This window comes from Parasteatoda tepidariorum, chromosome 3, assembly GCF_982258835.1.
Source record: "Parasteatoda tepidariorum strain Cologne lab strain chromosome 3, Ptep-v5.0, whole genome shotgun sequence".
NCBI classification, from domain to species: Eukaryota; Metazoa; Arthropoda; class Arachnida; order Araneae; family Theridiidae; genus Parasteatoda; species Parasteatoda tepidariorum.
In genome coordinates, this window is record NC_141757.1 from 76840768 (window position 1) to 76865717 (window position 24950).

The following is a 24950-nucleotide window of genomic DNA, read 5'->3' on the forward strand; positions in this document are numbered from 1 at the left end:
TCAATTTAGCATTTTTATGATTTAATTCTGTGTTGAAAAAAAAAACTCCTTTTCCAAAAAATTTGTTTAGTTTAACTCTAAAATATATGTAGATTTGAAAGATGCATTAGGTAATGCTAAATTTTTGAACCTATTTTGATAAAAAAAAAATGACAGAGGGCTCAAAAGAGTACGAGAATAATTCATTTTCTAGACGAAAATGATATTACAGCTGATTACTCTTTGATTTCACTAGCAAACGACTGTTGTTGTTGTTGTTGCTAATTCCCATCTGGTCTGACGGGGTCAGACCAGATCAATGAATCCGTTGACATTCAGAAAATCCGAAACCAGAATGGGAGAGGAATGAATGTCATTCCAGTCCAGCCCTAAACAGTTCAAGATGTGCTCAGGTGATGCCTGGTTTTGTTGGCATTTAGGGCAAAGAGGAAAGATTTTTTGATTTGCAGAAAATGTGAGACTTTTTAGGTGTCCACTGGCCAGTCGGGATAAGCAGGTGTTGGTTTGCCTATCACCAGGGAGAGATAGAGAGAGTCCTGGTCTTTCTGCTTTATACCAGTAGTGAATAGGTGGAAGCAGCCACTTTTGTTTGTTCTGGGCCTTTTGCCTTGCAAAAAGTTCAAGGTATGTAAGCTCTGAGGAGGAGGGAACTGGATGGTCTAGTCCCTTCTTTGCAAGAGTGTCAGCCAACTCGTTGCCGTGGATATCGACGTGGGACGGGATCCATTGAAAGTGGACCTCATGCTGTTGGGAAATGAGCTTTACTTTTTGTAGGATCGAAAAACTGGTTTTATCTCCAATGAGGGCCCAATTTTTGAGGTGTTGAATTGAACTACGGCTGTCAGATAGTATCCAAGTATTTCCAAGGTGCCCTTCACTCAAGATTTTCTCTAGTCCCCTGTTGATTGCAATTAGTTCGCTTCGAAAGACGGAGCAAAAATCGGGGTTTCGTTGATGAAGAGTGTAGTTCTCTCGAGGTGTTTCAATAAATACCCCACTGCCAGTCTGTCTATCCATTTTACTGCCATCAGAGAATATTTTGATGTCGTTTGGAGGGATTTTATTGATGATTTCCAGGGACAACTGTCTGAGGAAGTCAGGCACACAGTCTTTCTTGTCAAGCATGGTAGGGAGGCTTTCATGGAAACTAACATTGGAAAGATCCAAGCAAGTACTAAGATTGCTATGAAGATAAAGAGGTTCAATATTTTCAGCGATTAACAGTTGTGATTTAACATGACTAAAAGGACTGTTTTTCTTTAGCCTTTGATTGCAGCAAACGACTGATGGACAGAATCAACATTGAATCCTGCTTGATTATTTAGCTGGAAAACTCTTGATATGGTAGTCAGTTAAATAAATATGAAAAAGTTAAGGTTGATCATTGATCTAACCTCCCATTTTTTCTTTACAAATACATTATTATTTAAAAAAAAATTTTTTTTTTTGGATTCATGTTTGATTATAAGAGATACAAATTTTTAAAAAACAAATTAATTAATTTATTATAACTAAATTCAATAAATGTGCGTTTATTACTTCTAAACCGGTGTCAATTAAGATGTGTGTGATGTTAAAAAAACATTATATATTAGTGTGATATTAGTTAAATGGATATCAAATCCTCTTAAAAAGATTTATAATGTTGAAAATAAAAAAAAGGAATCAATATGCCGTAAAATTTGCGAGGAAAATTTTATGGATGCTTTAATATGCAAATGTGCTCAGTAATTAAGGAAGGATTAAAGCTATTATGGTTGATTAATAATCTGTCTTATAACTTCGGTTAAATAAGCCGTAATCCCATGTCTATTAACTTGAAATTAATATTTACTTTTGCTTTTTTTATTTGTTTAAAGTGTATAGCGTTTTCTCAAAATAAAATCTTTCATTATCATTAGTTTACAGCAATTATGGTATATTGTTCATAGCAACGCTTTAAATGAAATCTTAGAATTTTTAAAATCATTTCCAATTATGCTTTCTTAAGATCCTTAATCTTTTTTCTCCATTTTTCTTTAATTTTTGACAAAATATTTTTCAATTCTAAGTAGATATCATTAAATTCTATTGTATCGTTTCATTAATTAATTTTTTTCATTGACTGATTTATTGAAACTCTCTTAGAAGCTTATATCTTGGAAAGAAGGTAGAGAAATCTTTCTGATAATATTCATTTCTTAATGAAGCATTTTTATTTAATACTTGATAACTTCGTTAACTAAAGGCTCTCGAGATGATTTTAATTAAGCACTTAAATCTCAATGACATTTCTAAATGACTAAAGCTAATGGAGCTTTCTTTTAGAGAGAATGGTTTAACAAATAAAAATAGTTTATATATATGACGATAATTTTCCAAATCGTTGGTAATCTAACTCAGCTATTCCAAATTGCTTTTAATTAGTATAATTATAATTGAAAAGAAGACTGAATTTTTTTTTTATTCTGCATTAATTAAATATAATTTTCCAAAATATAAATCTAGAATTAGCTGTAACTTCATGTGGTGTGGTCTAAATACAAGTAGGGTAAAAAAATGTTAACGTAATTTTATGTAGTTCACTTTTAAAGGAAAAAATTCTAAAATTGAAAACAACCAATCAAACCAAACAAAAATTAGAAAATTTACTGTCTGTAACTGAGAAAAAAAGTACGGGCAAAACTACTAGAATATGGTTAAATGTACCGTGTTTCCACCTTTATAGGAACACCAAAAAGCTCAAAAAGTTTTACGGAAGCGCTTTGGTAATGATGTTAGGTAAATATACGGAAAATAATGTCACAATATGTGATAAAAATTAGCAAACATGGCAAAATTTTATAATTTTATCATGATTTCTTAGAGTGTTGCGTTAAAACAATTTATCGACTTTCTTAAAGCATTTATCGACTTTCTAAAGTCATTTATCGACTTTCTAAAGTCATTTATCGACTTTCTTCGTGGTAAGGATCTTTTTTTAGCTCTTGAACAAAAAGACAAAACCTAAAAGTTTTTGAATCGCGTTGTTTTCAATGACACGGAAAAAGCCTGACACAGGTATAGTGTGCTCGCCTCCCAATGAGGCAACCCAGATTCAGTCCCAACGATGGCTGAACGATACGAATTTTGCACAAGCCTTGCAATGACCACTGGGTTGACGCAAAACGTCTTCAGTGGTAGACGGATCATGGGTTAGAGTCCCTTTGCTGTCAGATTGACTTTGGGAGATTTTCATCTCCATGTAACACGAATGTGGGTTATTTCCATGTCCTCTGCGTGAGTCCTCTGCGAAGGGAATTTTCTCCCAATAACTGATCCAGGAGTTCTCTTGTCTCATGTATTGGGTTCAAAATTATAAGGATACGTAGTTGAACATTAGCAGCCGTAAACTCAAAATTTGTGAAGCTGTTCAACGACGGTTGTAAAATGATATGGAAAAGAGGTATTCTCGTCAAATACATTAAAAGATTTTACTTCCAATAATTGGACAACTGGGACAATGTATCCCAGCTTACACCTACATTTCCCATATTTTGCTATTCGAAAATTCAAATCCGCAGAAAAATATATGAAGTAATACATATTTATTATATATGAATCAACGCCCCATTTTGTAATCTATTTCATACATAATACCAACAAATTAGCATGTTTGAGGTCTACCTTTCTAACTATTAAGATTGTTTATTGATACATGGATATACTATCATTAGATCAAAAGTTAGATTGTGACCTTCAAGATATGGGAGAGAGGATAGCTGTATTATTTGAAATCAATAATTCCCAATAATAGAGAGAGAGAGAGAGAGAGAGAGAGAGAGAGATCAAAATTTTGGGCCCTTTAGTGCTAGGTTTACTTTTTGCGCATATCGCAGTATCTCCAGATATAATGGAACATTTCAAAATGTTCTTGGTCACAGTTATTCCAGTAAAACAAAATTCCTTGAAAAATGTATTTTTAATATTTTCTCTATTTTTTTCAGAAAAAAAATTAAATTGATAGGTCAAATAATACAAACACTGAAAAGAATCGGGAGAAATTAAAGTATCAAAATAGGATTTCTTTGAATTGGCGAAATTCTCAAAAAGTAAAATCAATGTTATAAGGCATAAACTTTTGACCGCTTTTCTCTCTTAACTATTAGAATTATTTTTTCCAGATTGCAGTGATTCCCCATATAAGTGTCAAATATTCAAATGAAAAAAAATCATAATATGAAAACATGTTATTTGTTTGATTTAGTAATGTAAATTATCATCTGCAACAAATTATTATCATATTTGAGGTTAGGCCTTCGAACCAAGATTCAGACTTCAAGATTCAGACCTAGTACGTAAAGCTCCAATCATTAGAGCAGAAGTTATTTAGGGTGTATGCTTTCTTTCGCACACTGTACATTGTCATTTGTTACTAATAACTCGAAAAAAGATTTTTGTTGAAGTATTTATGATAAGAAACTGTGCAAAATAGCGAAACTGCGAAGACGTTTCACATTAGTTTTTCTCTTTCACGTTTTTAAGGTTTTGTAGAACACGGCATGCGATAAATATTTCCAATATTAGAAGTGTCAGCCTTCGTTTTATTTAATTCTGTAAACTAAAGTTTACCGATTGAATAATTCCGAATTCAAAAGATTGTTAATCCCTCTGAATGCATTTTCAAAGAGGGTGATTATTATTCGATTTAGAAATGAGTACTTTCATAATTTAAATAGAATAAAGTGATAATTAGAGTAATTGAGCGATGAAAGTATTTAATTATTATTTACTTAAAAATTTATCGTATCCTTTACAGAAATAAATGAGCTGTGAAGTAGATAATCAACTAAGAGTAACAGTTTTCGATTTGGCAATAGCTGGAAATTAGATTAATCCTTTTGATATTCGTAGCCTTTAATATTGAATACCGATTCATGCGGCTTTAATAATTTATTTTCTGATAACTTTTCTAGATCTTTCCCCTTTTACTAGCTAGTTTAAATTTCAAATGCTTGAACAAAAGTATATGAACTTATTGCTTTATTGATTTATCAGCAAAATTGCTAGAGACGAAAACCTATTTTTTCAAGTGAAACAGCACAAACAATAACAACAATAATATTTGTAGTAACTCAAAGCTTACTCCTCTAATCCATATGTTAGACACTGTTAAATCTTTGGTGTAATATTTTCCGAATTCAATGTTTAACAACGCTAAAAATTGTGTGGAAGAATTTTTTTCTAAATTGAGCTTTCATATACAATTGAAAAGGTGTATGAAAGCTCAAAACACCAAAAATGCAAAAAGTTTACATCATGATTACTCGTTTTCACACCATACGTTCAATACTTTCGCTTCTTAAAAGCTCTAACTCTTTGCGCGTTTTGCTTTCTTCTGTAAATGTATTAAATATTAAATCTGTCTAATATTAATCTCGTCTGTATTAAATATCGTGTTGGCGAGAGTTGGCGGAAGTCTCCAATGTTGCTTTTCATCTGCAGAATTTCTAGTTCGCCATTAAAATATGTATGCATGATTTTAATTGTGTAATAAGGAATTTATATTCTAATTTTCAAGTTTCTGTAAGCTGTAATTAGTACTTCTATACTGTATAATTTCCCCAGCTCCTGCTCAGTTAAGCCTTGTTCGAATTCGTCTTAATATTCTTTCTACTACGCGTTTTTCGAATTTAAAATTAATTTGACTTTAATAATTAGTCTATGTATGCAATCTAAATAACTGATTGTCTGGTGAAAATAACTTTGTTATAATATGACATGTGCATCATATCTAACGTGGAACACCCCTTTTGTGTAAAGTAGTTGCCACCATTTTTGGTGTCTAGACGTACGGATATTTTCTAACGGAGTACGAGAGCAATAATTTTTGTTGTGGGCAAAAATAATAGCACTTTTTTCAGATAACATTTATCGAATAATCATTTAAAAGTATACTAATCGGTTTCTAAGATAAGTAATTTTTCTTGATTTCATTTTGCCTTTTTAAAAAAGCTTTAATAGTAAAATCTTTAGAGTATTATAAACATTAAATAATTTATACAAAGCTTCTGTATAACAAGTAGCTATTTATTTAATAAATTAAAATAAAAGTTATAATTTATAGGGGAGAGTGGGGTCAATTGTAAAATTTTTTACTTAACTATTTTTAACTAACAAAAAATCTAATATATTATTAGTATTAATTGACAGACGAGTAAAGTAGACCATCCTCTACTAGAAAAATAAATAAATACCTTATTTTAAATGTTATTATATTAGTTATTAACAATTTTCGACAGTCGTGCACTTGTTGCAATTGTCCCCACTTACGGGGTTAATTGTAACAGTTCCTAAATTCAACTAAAACATAGTTAATTATACATGTTATCATAGTTGTGATAAATTTTTTATTGATCAAAATAGTAGTGATATTTCAGGAGTAAAAATAATAATGAGCAGAGACCTGAAGGGTTAAACTTTCAACTTTAAGGGGCTAAAAATTTTGACTTATGCTGTGAAAGGTGACAAATAAAATAATGTACATGCAACATAAGATAAGTGATATAGGAAACTATTGGTGGTTCTTGAAGAGTTAAGTAATGGTTTGTAAACATAAGACTATTTATTTTCAGCTGTTACAATCGTCCCTTTACTTATTGTTACAATCGTTCCCAAGACGCCATTTCAGCTTCATTTGTTAAAAACAATGCTAGTTAATTAACAAAACTAATCTTTTTTTTTGAAATGTTTATTAAGGTGTCCACTTACATATTCGGTTAATAATTTTTATTTGTTTAAACAAAATTACTTTGGTACAATATAATATTCTAATACCATAAAAAGTACTTACGTAGCGTGAAAATATCTTTTGTGATGTAACTCTTTCAAAAGTACATAAAAATGGTTGCCAGCAGGGGTAGATGCAGATTTATTAAATACACCTTGGGCTTCACCTGGGAACCAAATCTAGAACCCGACACTCGAACTTTTTTGCTCTGTTACAATCGTACCCTGTTACAATTGACCCCACACTCCCCTATCGTTTCTGAAATCAAAAAATTGTTCCGACAGTCAGCCTTTTAAGATCAATTTTAAAATAATAGTGAAAATAAAACAATAAATTAAATTGACTCATTATCATTTTACGAATTCGGTGAGGTGACAGCTACGTATGGTAAATAAAAATATTGAAAGTCTGTGTGTGTTGGCATATTAAATTAAATATTCACCATAAGAAAACTGTAGAATTGCTAGAAAATCTTTAATAAACTGGGTTACCATAAACTGTAGTAACATTACTGCATTGAACTCAATAAGCGTAGAATGGCTGTTTTTCGAAAGATCGATATGTTAAGCAAAAATTTATTTTGTTGGTATGATAATTTAACAATCATTCTTGCAAGAGAAACTTATCCTGTTATAAATATATACATAAAATTTACTTATTGAATTTTTCTTGCTCTCTGAGATTTACTTGAAAAAAGTTATATCCTTTCATATTGCTTATAAAGATTGTACAGTTCAGAAAAGATTATACGGTAAGTTGACTTACGATTCAATTAGATATTTATAATCTTTTTTACCTACTAATAAGTATCAACTCATTTGGTTTAACTTATTTTGCCCCATTTGGCCACTACGCTTTTGAACATCACATAAAATTTAATTCTTTGTACAAACCTTGAATTGGGTTTTAAACTTTTCCATCAATTTGTATTTAAAGGTGTTTAATAGAAAATTGAAGAGTATTTGTGAATTTATTTTCTTTGCTAAGTGTAACACATTATTATTAATCGCTATTAATAAATAACAAAGCATTATTAAACACATATTAAAAATTGCTATCAATAAATAAATACAATGTAAATAATGTATGGAGGATTTTAAATACTTAGTTTGTAAATTAAGAAGCAAGACCCCAAATAAAACTTTTTTTTGTACATTAAAATTTTATAGATAACTTGTTTTTATTAAAGAGGTATTAAAATTGAGTATAAAAATTTCGCTGGATTTTATAAACGTTGTATTTTATTGTATGCAAACATTTTTAATTATTTTTAGAACATATTAAATGTTTGGAATTGTTTACAATCTTCAGATAATAAATATTTGAAATCGTTAATTATATTTTTGAAGTTTTTTTAAAATTAGTTTTAACTTTCTAACACTTCAGTGTTTTATTTAATGGAGTGTAAAGTACTTGTAAATTACCTAAGTGATAAAAAATTTTGAAATGAAAAATATAATGCTTAAGCAAAAACAAAAAATGAAATTTATTAGAGCGTAAAATTAATCCCAAGAAAAAGTCAATTTAGTTGAAATGCACAGAACGAAAACTTTTTTTTTTGCTATATTTCATAAAAATAAAAATCACTTTAGCTTCATATTATTTTATTTCTGATTTTAGTAAGAAATAGTAGAAAAAATAATTATTCTATTTTTAAAACTTTTAGTCTAGATTTCCAATAACTTGTAAACAAAAAAATTAAACTGATTGATAGAACATATGAAATTGCTAATTGCTGTAAAGAGTGCATTAAAACACGTTTTGTAAATTTTTTGCTTTAAATTTCGTAATTATTTGTATTCTTTTTTTTTAAATAAATGAAGCCATACATTATGAGATTATTTAGTCATAAATGTAAAATTAAGAATTAGTTATTCATAATTTAAAATAAATTTAGATTTTTTTTTTTAAGTCTTAAGCTTTTAAAGACAATTTTAAAAGTTTATGAATATTTCATATGACAAATAAAAATGGTTGGTTATTCTGTTTTTTAAATCTATGGGAAAAGTATATATATATATAAATATATATATATATATATATATATATAAACTTGGATTCTTTGTACTCCAGTTTCTTTATTTCATTTATTGTTTGTTTCTACGATAAAAAAATCAAAAAAATTGAATGTTTTGAGCTTTAAAAAGTAAAATCAACTACTCGTCTAATTCTTCCGATTGCTTAAACTACGTTTTTTCATTTTTGTTTCCTTTTATCGTAAAAAAGAAAATTAATAACTGCCGATAAAATGGAACTTTAATGCATAAGAAAACAAAAAGGAACGGAAATTTATGATTCCTAACGAAACAGCACTGGTGTTTGTAATAAAACCATTTTTATACGGATCAAAAAGCTTTTTTTCACTGCTACTCTTTGATGTTTTTAGCATCATTTGTCAAATTTCCGTTTCAGTAAGGGTTTTGATAAATGATACTGACGTAACTGTTTTGACAATTACATTTTATGTTGAGAAATTGATAGTTGAAAAGGATCACTATGGATGACAGTAAAATTGGTGAAAGAAGAATTAAATTGAATTTATAACATATTTCTATTTCTTTTACCGCATGTGTGAACTTTAACAATCGAATTTATGACAAATGAAGCGTTTTTATTTCTATGTCGGGAATTTCAAGAAATAATTAACTGTGTGTAAGACAGAAATGTAGGGTAATTAGGGGGAGATTTCTAAAGCAAAAGCGTCTAGTCCTACACGAATAAAAATCTTGAAACGGGATCATCCTTAATAACTTTTGATCTAATGACCGTATCTTCACCGTCTGGGACTTAATCTTAATGGTTCGAGGAGGTGAACTCAAATATGCTAACTAATTAGAGCAGACGATATTGTAAGTTACTAAATATGTCACAAAAACGCACTTTTTCTAAATAAATATACATTTTTATGATGGATTTTGATTTGTGACCCCCAAAATATAAGAAACAGCCTTAATCTGGGAAATATGACTTTAAATATAGTCATAAAAATGCCGTATATTTAAAATTCATTTTTTCAGGAACTAATCGACCGATTAAACTCAAATTTTGTATTTTGCCTTTAACAATTAATTTCTTTAAAATAATGTACAAAATTATATACCTTGCAATTCAAAATTTTTTGACTATTATTAAATAAAAAAATGAAAAATAATAAATATTTATTAAAAGTTATTTTTTGCAAAAGTTATCTTTCGATACACGAATTATATAATTGTGCGCAAAGATTTTACAAATCGCTTATAATAAGTTCTCGATACATGGCGAAATTTTCAAAAAGTAAAATTAGCATTAAGGTGTCCAAACTTTGGATCACTCTCCTGACCAAACTATGATCATACTCGTATTTCCCAGATTGCAGCCACATCGTTTATTTTTTGGGGTACCCTTGAACTTAAAGATTGAGTCCCAGAATGTAAAAATCGATCATTAGATCAAAAGTTGTAGAGGGTGGTCCGCTTAGTTTTTTGCATACTGTGCACATGAAACTTTTACGGTAGAAAAAAATAAAATGAGAACCTTTGATTAAGAGCTTCCTTGCTTTTGGTGTTACATTGGATATGAAGAAGTCTATTATCTCACGCTTTTAACGACTTGTTGATTCTAATCCTAGTTGGTAGAGCTAAGCCATAGCATCTCCATGAAATCAAAACTCTTTATGAAGATAAGGTCTTCAAAAATCTGAAGCATAGTGAAATTTATAAATTTATGTATATGAATGATGAATGTCTATTCTGTTTTGCACCAATGATATTCAGTAAAGAACTTCCTTGTTAGAAGGTGAGAGTTTTGGTGTTGTCACTTTAGAACACTGAGGGAGCCGTCTTTTGTTTTCTTGGAATAGTAAGCTGGTGAAACAATCGTGGTCTATTTGCGAAATGCCATGAGTAAATAGTTGGAACTCTCTAAAGTGCATTTTTGATTCCATCGTTTAAATCGAGTACTTGCAAGTTGAGAAGAAGTGAAGAGATTATGCCTTACCAAGTGATATAAATCAGATTAAATTGAATATGTTTGAGCGATGTCACGTGTGTGTGCGTCGAACCTGATTGGCTTCTGAATCGACAAATGCCATGATGACGTCGATTACAGATATCCAATCGAGGAGAATTCATTATAGGTTAGTGTTATGTCTCCATAAATCTGAATCTATGATGAGAAAAAAAATTGGCATAGTTACATTTCTGGAGAAAATAAAACGTTAATTCTGGTAATAAAAACTAAAATATATGGTATTTAGACGATTTGTTTAATATTTTTCCTGTTTTTGTGGTAACGGTTTACCGGAAATTCTGGTTTTCAAAATTACATTTCTTAGTACCACATATTTAGTTGAAAAATACCAAACTGAAAAGTGAATTTAACCGAATCAATGGTTTTTATGCAATGTTCTAAGGTATCATAATAAAATTTCTAAATTCACCGAAATTTATCACACATTATATCACCATATTTTATTCTTATTTTTACCAAAATCATTACAAAAGCACTTTGATAAAAATTACCGTGCTTTTTTGTGGTAACTACTGTAAACTTTATTATACTCTGGTAGTTTCAGACTACTTTTTTTCTTTGTGTAGATAACATTTTTTTAATGTTTTACTTCAAAAATGCCAAATCGCTTTTTTGGGGGACAATGTTTTCTAGTGGTAGAAAAATATGTTTTCATGTTATTACTAATAAGAAAGTCTGATCAAAACTACTAGAATATAATAAGATTTACCGTATTTCTGGCTTTATGGAAACCTCAAAAAGCTCGATAATTTTTGCCGAAGAGCTTTGGTAATGATTTTGGTAAAATTAAAAGTAAAATATGTTTTTATAGTATGTCTTAAATTTTGGTAAATGTGGTAAAATTCTGTAATTTTATCATGATACCTTAGAATGTCACGTGTGAAACGTTTATTTGGTTAAATTTACCTTTACGCTTTGCATTTTTTACTAAATGTGTAGTAACAGGAACTATAATTTTGAAAACCAGAATTTCCAGGAAACTATTACCTTACTAGCAGAAAAGTTACGAAGCGAGTAGTTTCAGTACAGTATATTTTGTTTTTATTATTCTGAATAATAGTTTTTTTTACCAGAAATATCATAATCTTTCATTATGGCTATTTTACCGGAATTTTTTTCCTTGTTTGATTTTACTATTCAAAGTTAAATTTAAAGTTGTTTTGTTCACTAAATGAAAATTAAGTAAAAGGTCTAAATCAAATAATCGTGTCTTTCAATTTAGTCGTGGTGAGCCAATGTGTTGATTTGGCAAATACATTAATAAATGTTTTTGAAAAATGAAACATAATTTTATTGGTTTTAGCTTTTAATTCTCCAATACTTCATGTAATTTTTTGCGAAAAGCAAAGCACTTGACATCCACATTACTTATTTGATTTTACTATAGTTTTACTTCTTAAATTTTTATATTTGTATAGTTTGATAATAATGTAATAATTATACCTAAAGCGATTTTTTTCGTTCAGATTTTTCATGCGGCTAAATAACGTAAGAATCTTATATGCACATATTTTAAATAGATTATAAGCTTCTCAGAAATTTAGGTTTCACTATCAACGCTGGTGTTTAACGTTTCTCAAATTAAGAAAGTCAAGAAAATTAGTTTTTCATGTGGCTGATTAAAATTAGTGGCGTTTTTCCGTAAAAAAATTTATTAGTTATTTTGAACAAATAAACAAATTATTTTTCAGAAATCATTTATCTAATATATATAAACGTATCTAATATACAAAACTCAATATTGTCAATATGTGACATTTCAGCTTTATTTCTTTTTATATAGTAGTTGAAAAAAAGTTTTTAATATTGGAGCATATAATGCTGAAGTTTTTATATATATTTTATTGTAAGGAAGAAAATCTCAAAATTGTTTTCAAAAGTTGACACTTTTTTTCTAAAAGAGGAATTAGATAATTTTTTTAAAGAATTCTAACATTTTCAGATAACCAAATGTCTTTTATGCAACTTGGTATATCATTGCCATTACTGAAAGAATATAAAAATTTTCCTATAGGATATTTAAAAAAGAACTCATTTAAAAAGAACATTAAGCATAGAAATGTATATAATTATCGAAAAAAATCCAAATGTCGATGGAAATTAAAGAGAATGAAGACAGATATCTACCACATATTTAAGTTTGAGAATGCCTGGAAATGAAGATAAGAAAGTTTTTTTCCCTGCAATATTAAGGAGAAAAGTGAAATTGAAAAATATTTAAGGGCTTCTATGAAAAAATATATGATTTCCTGTCATTTTTAGAAAGCCTTTGGAATTTCAGTGGATTGAATGGTTCTTTGAAAACATTTAAAATGATATCTGTGATTATTGTTTCAACAGAAGTACTTTTGATTTGTCAGTTGACGTTAGTTAAAGCGTTTGTTATGAAAAATAATAGTTTTTATATTGTATGCTTTTAATTTTTTTTTATACTTTTTCATTTCAAAAAAAAATATTTTGCTGTACAAATTTGTTTTAACTTCCTTTGAAACAGGGAATCTTGTTTTTTCAAAAAAAAGACATTTACGGCTTTGACGTATCTCATTAGTTTTTATTGTGAAACATTTTGAAAAAAATGCTATTATTTCATGACATATCAAATTAATTTGGTTATGATGTGAAATTTGGTAGATAATTTAGGAAATAATCTTAGATTCTTCTTAAATAAAGACCAGAAAATATGAAAGAAATCATAAATTTATGTTCAATTATAGTTGCATTTATACAGGGTGTTTACTTTGTAATGACCACATTTAAAATATATTATTAGAATCCTTATCATAGTGAAGAAGTAATAAACATGCAAAATAAGATTCGCAAGTTAACAGTTAAAGAGGGAAAAAAACAAAAGCTAATAAATCACTGTTGAGGAAAGTGGGTTCACAAACATAAAAATTTGCTTGATTGCCGGAGAAAACTGGATTAGAACATGTGGTTAATCTGCTGAATGATGATGCACGTTTCAATCACTACTTTCACATGAATTCCATGTATAAAGAAATTAGTTATACACCTAGCTTGATTAAATATGCTATGATATTGTAACTATATTTAAATAATAAAATTTAGCTTTAAATTTTATTTATTCGAAAGCAAAAAATTTGTATGAAAAAGTTCGAAAAAAATTTCGCTTCGTTAATTCATAAATAATTAGTTTTTTTCGAACTTAAAAGCTTCAGTTTCTTCCCCACTGATTCATTATAAACTAAATGCAATTAATTTAGATATAAATGCATTAAAAGAATGTGCAAAAAAAGAGATTTGAATTCAAAAAAGTGTTTTTTCTAATTCCCTTTTTTCTTTAATTAATACTCCGTGGATTTTAAAATGAATGCAATTATAATTATTTTAAAGTTGTTAGATTTTGATTTTATCATTTGTTTGGCAAAAATTTTAAATACGGCTCTTTGATTTTAAAGAAAGGTAAAAAAGCATTACAGTGAATTTTGATGGGTGTATAATTAATGTTTCTAGTGCTTGTGACTTTAATTAAACATAAACCAAAAATATTTCGAAAGGAAAAAAGAAGTGAAAATTCTATTATTTTAGAGCCTGTAGAGATTTTAGATACGAGATGTGACAACTATTTGTAATTCAATAATAATACAAAAGACAAATGCAAATTAAAGACATATTTAAATAAGCATATTATATAAGAATTAATTGTTGCAATAATAATTTAACTTTACTTACCCATTTTATATAAAAAATTAAACATTAGCTTTAAAAATTTGAATATCATTAATATAAAAATTTTTATGCCTACAATTTCGTAAATTTGAAATTCAAAATTTTTATTCATTTCATGTTATTGTGTATTATTGGTTTCATATTTTATCTATTGCATTTTTATAAAAGACATATAGTAGTAAGTTTTGAGAGAGAGAGGTATTTTTGGAATGTTAGTTAATTTTTGAGTAAATTATACAATCTAATTATACAATCGATCTTATAGGACCACTCTGCCCTCTTGAACCCTCAGAGGCACACTCTTGTGTGGCGAACATGGCACATCCGCGTCATGAGCTGAACCTTAGCATTCTTCCATTTCTCTATTGCGGCTATCCTGTTTTGAGTTTCAGACTTTTCACCAAATTATTAAATTGAGCAAGTGAGCGAACATTAATTTATTTACTTTTTAACACTGATTATAAATTACTGATTTAAGATTTTTTGGCTCTTTTCCGTTTCATTTTTCTGGTTTGTGAATTTAGTTGAACAGTTTACTTTTAAGAATGACTGATTTTGCCAAAATTCACAGACTTCCAACGCTAGCCTTTGCTGACCAGCATGTTTAACATGTGCTGCTTCTCTTAAGTGGAATTACCGGTTTGCATTATAGTACGAATATAACGCCCATGATTTATACTTGACTCGGTACCGACTGACCACTAGTGCTAAGGAATATAGCCTGGAAAAATTACGCCATTTCCATAAAATAAAACACAGTGTTTTTGTCAAACATTTCATGAATATCGTAATGCTAATTTTGATTTTAAATCAATTTTTACAAATGGCGCAAAATGCGGTAACCATGTTGGTTGTAGTGTTGTTATAGAAAATTTGACTATATCTGAACAATTGTATCATGACTCTTTAGTGTTTACTACAATATGCTATGCTATTTTGCTAGTTCTTAATTTTATTTCTGTATAAATTTACTACAAGCGAAATATTTATACCGATTAGCGTAGTTTTATTTCAAGCTTTCCCTACAATACACAAAACTCCGCGATATACAAAATTGAAAGTTACTTCTCACAATATGGGGAATGATTCAAGATTTTATATTGCTGGATTCCATTCCATGTTGGAAAACACGGGAATGACCATGCTGATATTGTAACTAAAACCGCTCAAAATATAAGCAATAATCTCTTCATACAGTCGGATTTAAATCGAATACCAAAATTTGCAGTGCAGTAAGTGATAATGTTAGACAGATACCGATGCCAGTGATATGATTTGAAGGCGATAAAAGAGAAATAAAGGCTTACCTCTCCCTTGTGGTAAAATTCTCCACACTCTTCTGATTTTCGTCATAAGTTTTGAGAATCAATGAAAAACTCGACTATTTAAATAAAATTGATATGTTGCTCTAAATCATGTATCTCAGATCATATCTCGTCTCAGCAGCTTTAATCTCCGACGTACTTACTTTTTTAGCTAGCCAACGCTCACCACTTTTTGTTTAGTCAGTCTGTGGCAAGCCTTCAGTACAGATGAATCTCTTTCAAGAGGTGATTATTGTTCTTCTGGTTGTGGTACAGGATAGAATAAATAATGAATAAATGTGGTTCATGTCCTTCATAGTTTTTAAACCACGTAGTTGCCACTCTAGTGGCGGAGAATCGGTTAAAAAGTGTGACAGGATTATTATTTTTTTTTCAATAACGGCAGGCACTTGAACTCTCGTTCTTCACCTCGGAAGATGCCGGAAGTGTTGCTCATTTAGCGTTACCCAGTGGGCACCTGTGAACCTAAGTCACGGAGGCGAGCAACATTACCCACGCCACCCTGCCACAAACCAGTTCATAGGGTGGGCCACATTCACACATCACACACAACAGAGGACAACACAGAAAGAAACATCCATGCCCAGAGCGGGATTCGAGCCCACAGCCATTGGCTTCGCAGTCAGGCACGCTAACCGCTCGGCCACCTGGCCGGCAGTGTGACAAGATAATCCTGTACTCTTTTCATCCCTAAAGCTACAACACTAAGTGTTCGGTGCAAGTTGTCCTCCGATAGGGAGAGAGTTAGGTGATATTCTCCAATTGCTTTGAAATTTTTTTAATTGCCAACAAGTTCCAATTTTGGGTCGCAATTTTAATTTCAGTTTTCATGGCATGATATTTGGGTAGATATTTGAACTACCCAAATATGAGCTCAGATATTTGGGTAGTTCAAATGTTTTCCTTTCTCAACAATTACGAGATATTTAGTTATGACAGATTTATACTTGACTCGGAACCGACTAACCATTTGTGCTAAGGAGACAGTTTATCTTTCAGAGATGCTAGAAAATTTTTGGATGGCGGCACGAGAGTTTCATGTTAATTGAAACGAATACAGCAAATGCATAATATACCATATTATTAAGCACCGTAAAAATACGACATGCAATCGATTGCATAAATTTCATGAGCCGCAGAAGTCATTAGTTTAAATACCAGCAATCATTGTGGAAACCCATGTATAAATTGAAATATTTTCTGTAAAACTAATAACCGTGTGTTTTTAGACCTTTTTAAAGTAATGCTTAGTGTAAAGCACTATAACCAATCTTAAAAGCCTTTTTGTTCAAGGCTTTACTTTGTAACAGCAAGTAATTAGTAAATTACTTGCTGTTAAGATACATTAAGGCAGAACAATTGAATTCTCAAATTCAATGAACTAGAAAGCAATGGATAATGCATTCAAGAAATATTCATTTTGTTTTTGTAAATTAAGAATAATGAATAGCGGAACAAAAAGCTATGAGAATTTCCTTCTCATTTCTCACAGAAAAGTACTTCTTTTTTTACGAAGTAATGCTTCTTTTTGTAGAGAGTCAGATAAATGTAACTTTCATGTGCATTCAGAGTCGAAAAAATCTTTCAAACGGAAAAGTTTCTAAGTACTTCGTAATTAAGTAAGGATTATAATACAGGAAAGTTGTAAATGATAGCAGTTTGATTCAAATCACTATTTTGTCAAATGAATGAGTTATTTTGCCACAAGTATTCTTAAAAGGATAATTGTATTGTTAGTTAGATTAATTTAAAACAAGCAATGCATTACGCCACACGTTTATATTTATAACTCTTTTAAAAATGTAATGAAATTTCGGAGAGATTCTTTAAAAAAATGCATTTTTAAATTATAAACAGTTAAAACTGAAAATATGTGAAATGAAAATTGATGGATATTTGACATTCAGTTGTAGACTTCTACTGATGATTAGGAGTAGTTTTTATTTTATTTATTTGATAATTATTCGAATTATACTATAACCTAAATTTTGTAGAATATTTCATTTTTCAGACTTATATAATTTGAAAATGAAACTCTATAAAACTAAGAAATAAACTAGAACTAATGTGAATAAGTAGTAAAATGTGTTTCTCAAGATTACATAGCATTTTTTTTTAAAAATTATTTTTATTAGCTTAAAAAAATAAAAAAAAAGTGCAGACATGTTGTACCTAGGACTAGTCTCTGTATAGTACTTTAAACTTCTCCAAGGCATGAGCAGAAAATTCCTTTAGCTCATACATATTTCCCTGTTTATTATACCACTACAATCTGCAAAATTATTCATTTTTAAAGTATTCCATTAAACTCCATATCTATGTCTAAATTGAGGAAGTGGCCTCAAGAATGAGTGATGCTACTCTCTATTCGAGGAGTTTTGAGCTAAGATATACTTTCATCCATGCGGTGCTCTTTGGTCACAAGAAAGACGCACCTACCTGACTTAATTCGCGAAAGGTAAGTGGTTGGCGAGTTTGCATTGTCCAAGTGTTATTAGAAGCAACAAGACTTTAATGAAATCAATTAAACTTGAGCAGTAAATTATCCTTTCCTAATATGTAGTTGGAAGAAGTAAGAAAGCCTAAAATTGATAATTATCCTCATGAAGCATATTTTAGTATTTGATTGAGGTATCAATAACATCAATTAAATGCCTTTTAAGTAAAAAAATATCATGCATCTTTAATTTTAATTTCTTTTGTTTGTCTAAACATTTGACATGTCAGCGAAAAAGAAGTTTGACCTATATCTGTGACTAAAGATTGACTTCAAAGAAACTCTTTTACTTGCTTCTGAACATTTTCCGGAGAATGTCAACAATGAATGGCTTTGAATTGGCAGGTAATAAAAGTAAAATTCTTCATGTCATTCAAAGACATAACTTGGTATTGATTTACTATGGCTTCACAAGAAACTTTTTAAAACAAATTGACATAATTTCGTTTAGAAGTAACTATTTGTTGTGATTTTATTATTATTAAATCTAATTGTAGCAATACAATTTATTCCTTTTTATGTAAGAATGTACGCGTACATCGTTATGCTAAGATTACATGGTTTTATGATACATGCTGAGATGATTTAAAATGCGTATATGATATAGTGAGGATGATTAAAAGAAAAAAGATGATTAAATATTATAAAACAATCTTCATGGTACTTTTGCTTGTTTGAGATATTTAAGCTTATTTATTAATATATTTAAATTATAATACTGCAAATATATCCTTAATATATAATGCTGTTTTTTACCATCTTTTTAAAGGCACTGAAAAAAATCTTAAGTTTACAGGGAAAAAAAAGTCACCTGTTGTATTAGAATAAAACCGTTAATTTCACAAAAAATTCTGCTTTTTAAAAAGGATGCCTGTTTTTTAAGCAGTTAAGAACTCAGTTATTTTTTAAAACAACTCATCAAATTTTTTATATTAGTAGTTTGGCACTTAATATCTTCATGAAACTGTAAAAAATATATTAAATTCACCAAAAAATAAAAAAAAAATGTCGACTGGTGTGCCAGTATAAAACTATTTATTTCACAGAAAAATACAGTAATTTAAAACGAAAGCCTGCGTTTTACGTAAATGAGTACTATAATTTAAACAAATAAACTCTGTTGTTTGAATTTAAATGCATTTTTATTTTAAGAAAACACTCTTTTATTTCAGCTATTCTGTGAAAAATAATATTGAGATAAGTATTTTTATAAATTCTATAAAAATACTTATGTAAATATTGTAGCTGTCGAGAGCCGAGAGCAAAATTCGCATGATCAGGCAACGCCGGGATTTGAACCTGGGTGACCTTATTGGACGGCGAGCTCTCGGACTGGCTTACCTATTTTATTGGTGACGTAAGAAAGTGGGTGAAGATTAACAACAGTTTCTAAATCACTCAATACAGTGGTCATTCTTCCAAAATTCAAAAGAATTTTTCAACATTTTTTGAATGGCTCTTTAATACTCTTATACTATCTTATCGCATAAAAACCTCCCACTATGGAGTAAGTTCCAAAATAAATTTCAATGATATTCGCTTTGATGCAAGGAAGACCTTGAATTCGGAATTTTCCAAAGTGTTAAACAATGTCTGAATTTCTTTTGCCATCGAAGTCGGATTCAATTTCCTTCAAACAATTAAAATCGCGTCACCCAAGCTATAATCCTAATAATTTTTTCGAGACTTCTGAAATCACCGATGTTTATTTACAGAAGTTCTTCATCAGCTACGCATTTCAATACAGCGACATCTTGCGATACTAAACTTAGCTAAGGCTGAGCCGCGATGGCTCAAGGGATAGAGCGTTAACCTTCCAATGAGGTGAACCGGGTTCGAATCCCAGCAATGGTTGATCGATACGAATTCCACATCCAGCTCGCGCCAACCACAGTGCTATTATGAAATATCCTCAGAGGTAGACGGATCATGGGTTAGAATTCTCTAGCCGTCAGGCTGAACGTGGAAGATTCTCGAGGTCTCCCTCTCCATGTAACGCAAATGCGGTTTAGTTTCATCAAAAAGTCCTCCGCGAAGACAAATTTCTCCCTATACTTGATCCAGGAGTTCCCTTGTCTTGTGGATTGGGTTCAAAATTGCAAGGCTACGAAGTTGAACATTAGTAGTCGAAAACCCAAAAATTGGGTCGACTGTTCAACGACGGTTATGAAATTAAAAAATAAAATAACTAAGGCTCTTCATCAGCAAAGCATTTCGTTACAGCGACTTCTTTGCGATATTCTACTTCTACATCAACTAAAGTTCTTCATCAGCTACACGTTTCATTGCAGTGACTTCTTTGCGATGCTCCATTTCTTCATGATTTCTATTGAGAATTTTCAATTTCGCACACATTTCACTCGGTAGGGACATCCAATGTGGTTCTTTACACCAATTGTTGAAGTTCTTTAATGCGGGGATGGAAGCCTTCTAATTATAAGGTAAGTGGGATTGTCTTTTCCAGAACATTGGTACCATTCTACAAGTTGTGAAAATTTCTCTTTTCTTCCTCTCAGTTTCATATACACCGAAGAGCCATTACATTATGACCACCCTGCTAATAACATGTAGGGCCACCTTTAGCCCTCAAAACTGCTAGCACCCGCAGTGGCATTGATTCCACAAAGTGCTGATAGGTAGTCTGAAGTATCTGGTACCAAGCGCTCACCAACTGGTCCAGCAATTCCCTCACATTGCGGGGGAGGGGGTAGCGTGGCAGTACGAATTTGGTTTTCCAAATAGGACCATAAAAGCTCTATTGGATTACGGTCAGGTTAATTTGGGGGCCAAGACATGATTTGAAAGTCACTGGAATGTTTCTCGACGATTCGAGCCTTATGATATGGTGCATTATCCTGTTGGTAAACACCATCCCCTGCAGGAAAAACTGTTGCCATGAATGGGTGAACCTGGTCTGCAACTGTATTCAAGTAGCTTACAGATGTCAGGGATTGTTCTATGACGATTATGGGTCCTAATGTACCTCATGAAAACATTGTTCCTGGGCGAGAAACCATGAAAACCTGGGCGAGCCCATTGTTATAGATGGAGGGTGGTCATAATGTAATGGATCTTCGGTATAAGTTATTCAAAATTAGTGGCAAAAATTCCCAACTTCTCGGAAATCAAAACAAAATAAGGCAAAGATAGGCACTTAGGCATTTAAAACATACAGACGACATCTTTACTTGTTTGGTCGGTTGCTCTTCTTTCAACTCTTTCTTTATTAATTCCTTTAACTAAGAATTATATGGAACAGAAAGATAGTGCATATTCTTTCTTTGACATACTGATAAAAAGAAAAACATCTTTAACGATTGGTGACTTATTTAATTTTTTTAATTGCATTATCAACAAGTGTGTCATATGTTCATTATACAAAATTCTGCTGTCAAGAATAAATAGATAATTTTGTTTATTTCATTATATTTCCTAAGGCAGGATTTTCGAAACCAATTTAAATGAAGATATTTTTTTAAATTTCTTTTATTTAATATTATCGAATTTTTAATAAACACAATCTCTAAAGCTTTAAGAGAGCAAATTTTATGTTGTTGAAACTACTAATTTGCAAATAGATTGTTTTAATTTTGTCATCATCACGATTTCTTTTTTTTCTCAGAATACTTTTCCACAACAATTCTTTTAACTATTCCAATTTTCGCTTCAAGCAAATATTAAAAACAACGCTCATTCTTTCGAGTGGGCTCTAATTAAGTTTAATTAGTAACTTCATTTCAAGAGATTCATCTAACTCTCAAAAACGCAATTAAAAAGTAATATATCTTTAGAAAAGTTTGTTTTGATATGTCTCAGCCAGTAATTTAAAATAAGCAATTAAAATGCATACATATATTTTTTTAACGGATGTTCAATTTTCAACACGACTAAGTCCTCAGGAAAATAAGTTTCTTCTTTTTACTGTCTTAGACATCAAATATACAATAAATATTCATTATATTCTTTGCACACAACTATAGTATGGCTTAAGTGCAATTAAAAATTTTACTAGAAAAAAATTGTTATTCTAAACAATGAACGAAAAGAAAATGGCTTTTAATACTGTATTTGGTATACATTTTTTTATTTAAAATTATTTTTAAGGGCATGTTACAATAATTTTTAAAATTTATTGAACATTATTGCATAATTTGAAATCCAAAAAAGGTTTATAGGTGTTATTAAAGGTTATAACTACGAGAAATTGCATGCTTATGGAGTTAAGGGTGAATTTTTACACGAAAAATTATTTAAACTGACAAATACTACACAGATAAGCATACTTTTTATGTGCTTTTTAGTCAAATTTTTCGTAAAAAAATTTACTTTTTTCCTATTTTATTTCATTGTTTTTAATCCCTTGAACGTTTGAATTTGCTTTTCCGATCATTTAAGTGCAAGTTAACTTGCATTTTTTCCAAAAGAAAAGAAAAACCTTTTTCCTATGTCATTCAATGGAGAAGTCCTTCGCTGCAGAGAAATTTCAGTGCAATTTTGATCAAACACTAAATGCTCGGGGAGTTATAATAAACTAATTCAATTTTTAAAGCAATTACTCCAACTTTGTTTTCATAAGAAAAAAGAAAACAAATGCCAATATATAGTATTTAATAATTTGAGAAACATTTTTCCTTGTAAGAAATATGTGAAACAAATTCATATATATTGTCTTATAATGCATAAGAACTTTTTTGATTTGAATATATTTAAAATTTATAATGCAAGTTGAAAAGAAAATTCTCTTTAAAAGCATTCTGTTTCAGTTAGGTAACGAAACATATTTAAAATATTGATGCTCAAAAATTAAACATATTCGTAAAAAATTGCCATATCGAATAAATGAATATTATTTGCATACACACTAAATCAAAATTTCCTGTTTATTTAATAAACTTATCGACGAATGCTGAATTTCAAAGTTTTATGCGTTACTTTAATTTTGTTTGTTAAGCACTCTTCTTAAATATTCAGAAAGAGTCAATTTGCTATTAAGTACCACAAGTTTTAGATATTTTTAAAATGTAAGGAATTAATATCAAAATAAATAAAAAAACTAATTAATTCAATCAAAATGCAGCAATTTTTTAATAAAATAAATGTAATTTTTTCCCGTTTAAAGCACTCAATGCATTAATTTTCAGAATTCATTTCTTCTGAAGATACGTAGCATTAAAATTCCTATCAATTTAATACCAAGATTATTCTGAAAAGCTTTTTTGAAATCATACATGCAAATAGTTTTGAAATACAATTTGATGAAGAATAAACTAATGAAATTAAAAAAATGCTATTTTTGCATAGAAAATAAATTAGCAAATTAAAAATCTTTCCGTTTTTTTAAAAAAATAATATTACGCATAATGTTATAGCAGTAAAAGTTCATAGTTTGTTTAAACACCAATTGTAAAATTTCACCTAGCTTGAATACTTGCATTTCAATGAAAGTGTCCTGTTATAGTATAAATGAATGTATGTAAGAAACAAATGTAAAAGATCTGAGTTTTTACTCTTTATCACATGCAAACTTTACTTTTTAAAATAACATTTGACCATTAATATCATCTGACTAACATAAAAGTTACATCTCTGGGACACACTCTTGTGTGACAGACATTGCGCAACAGAGGCTATGATCTGCACCTGAGTATTCTTTGGTTGCTCTCTTGCGAGGGTACTGCTTTGAGTTTCTGACTTTTACTAATTATTACATTGACCTAGTGAGCGAACATTATTTCTTTTACTTTAAGACTCTGGTTATCATTTACCAAATATGGGTTTTCAGACTTTTAATTTTCTTTTATTTTTGTTACATTTGTATATTTATTAATTTTGCTGCACTTCTTTGCTTGTTATCAATTTTCACCCTTGTCGTGGTTACCTTGTAAGGGCTTTCCGTTTTGGTTCGTAGTTGTATCGGATCCTGATGGGAAGCAACCACCCGGGCTTTCACCGTGCCGGAAAACCGTGTCCCAAATGGGACCCTGGTAGTTGAGGGGCATCCTGGTACCCCAACACACTGCTTTGGCCCGTGCTTCAGGTAAACGGGAGGTACATAGTGGCCTGTTGCACCAGGTAAATAGGAGGTGCACAGTGGCCTGTGTGCATCAATCGGCAAGTCGCAAACGTCATCTGTGGGCTAGGGTCAAGCCCGGGGTCACTTACTTGGCATCCCGTTAAGAATGGAGGCTGCTTCAAGGGTGACTTTCGGGAGTATAGCTATTGGTCAACATTGGTGTTTAAGTAACAGATCCCTATCTGTTACTTCCGTCTGCTAAGTAGGACTCCCGAGTGGGTGGTGCAGCTGATATTGGATGTTCATATATTTTTCTGTGTCTGAAAATGAACAGGTGTTTAGTTCCACACACCAAAACAAAAGCGAGACAATCTCCCTCCCTTGTTTTAACTTATCAAAATGCTGGAATTATGACTCCTCTAAAGCAAACTTTCTAATACTAAGTTTTACAGAAAAGAAATTCTCTTTTATGTCACCACTTTTAGTTCAAAAATCGCTCAAGATATACATTGGGAATCCAAAAAATATCAAACAGATGCTATCAGGAGACTTATTAATCGAAACAAATTCTACCAAACAAACAACTTCATTTTTAAAATTGAATCAACTTGAAAACTTTAAAATTATAGTAAGCTCTCACGAAACTTTAAATATTTCTAAGGGCGT

At 30.2% G+C, this 24950-nt stretch overlaps 1 protein-coding gene across 1 annotated transcript; it reads right to left on the reverse strand.

Moving 5' to 3' along the window:
• Window positions 1-247: 247 nt before the first annotated feature.
• LOC122269385 (uncharacterized) lies at window positions 248-24270 on the reverse strand. Its single transcript, XM_087160151.1, has 2 exons — window positions 24150-24270; window positions 248-1283 (listed from the first exon to the last, which is right to left on the reverse strand). Exons 1-2 carry the CDS (start codon window positions 24268-24270, stop codon window positions 286-288), a joined length of 1119 nt encoding a protein of 372 aa, XP_087016277.1. The 3' UTR covers window positions 248-285.
• Window positions 24271-24950: the final 680 nt, after the last annotated feature.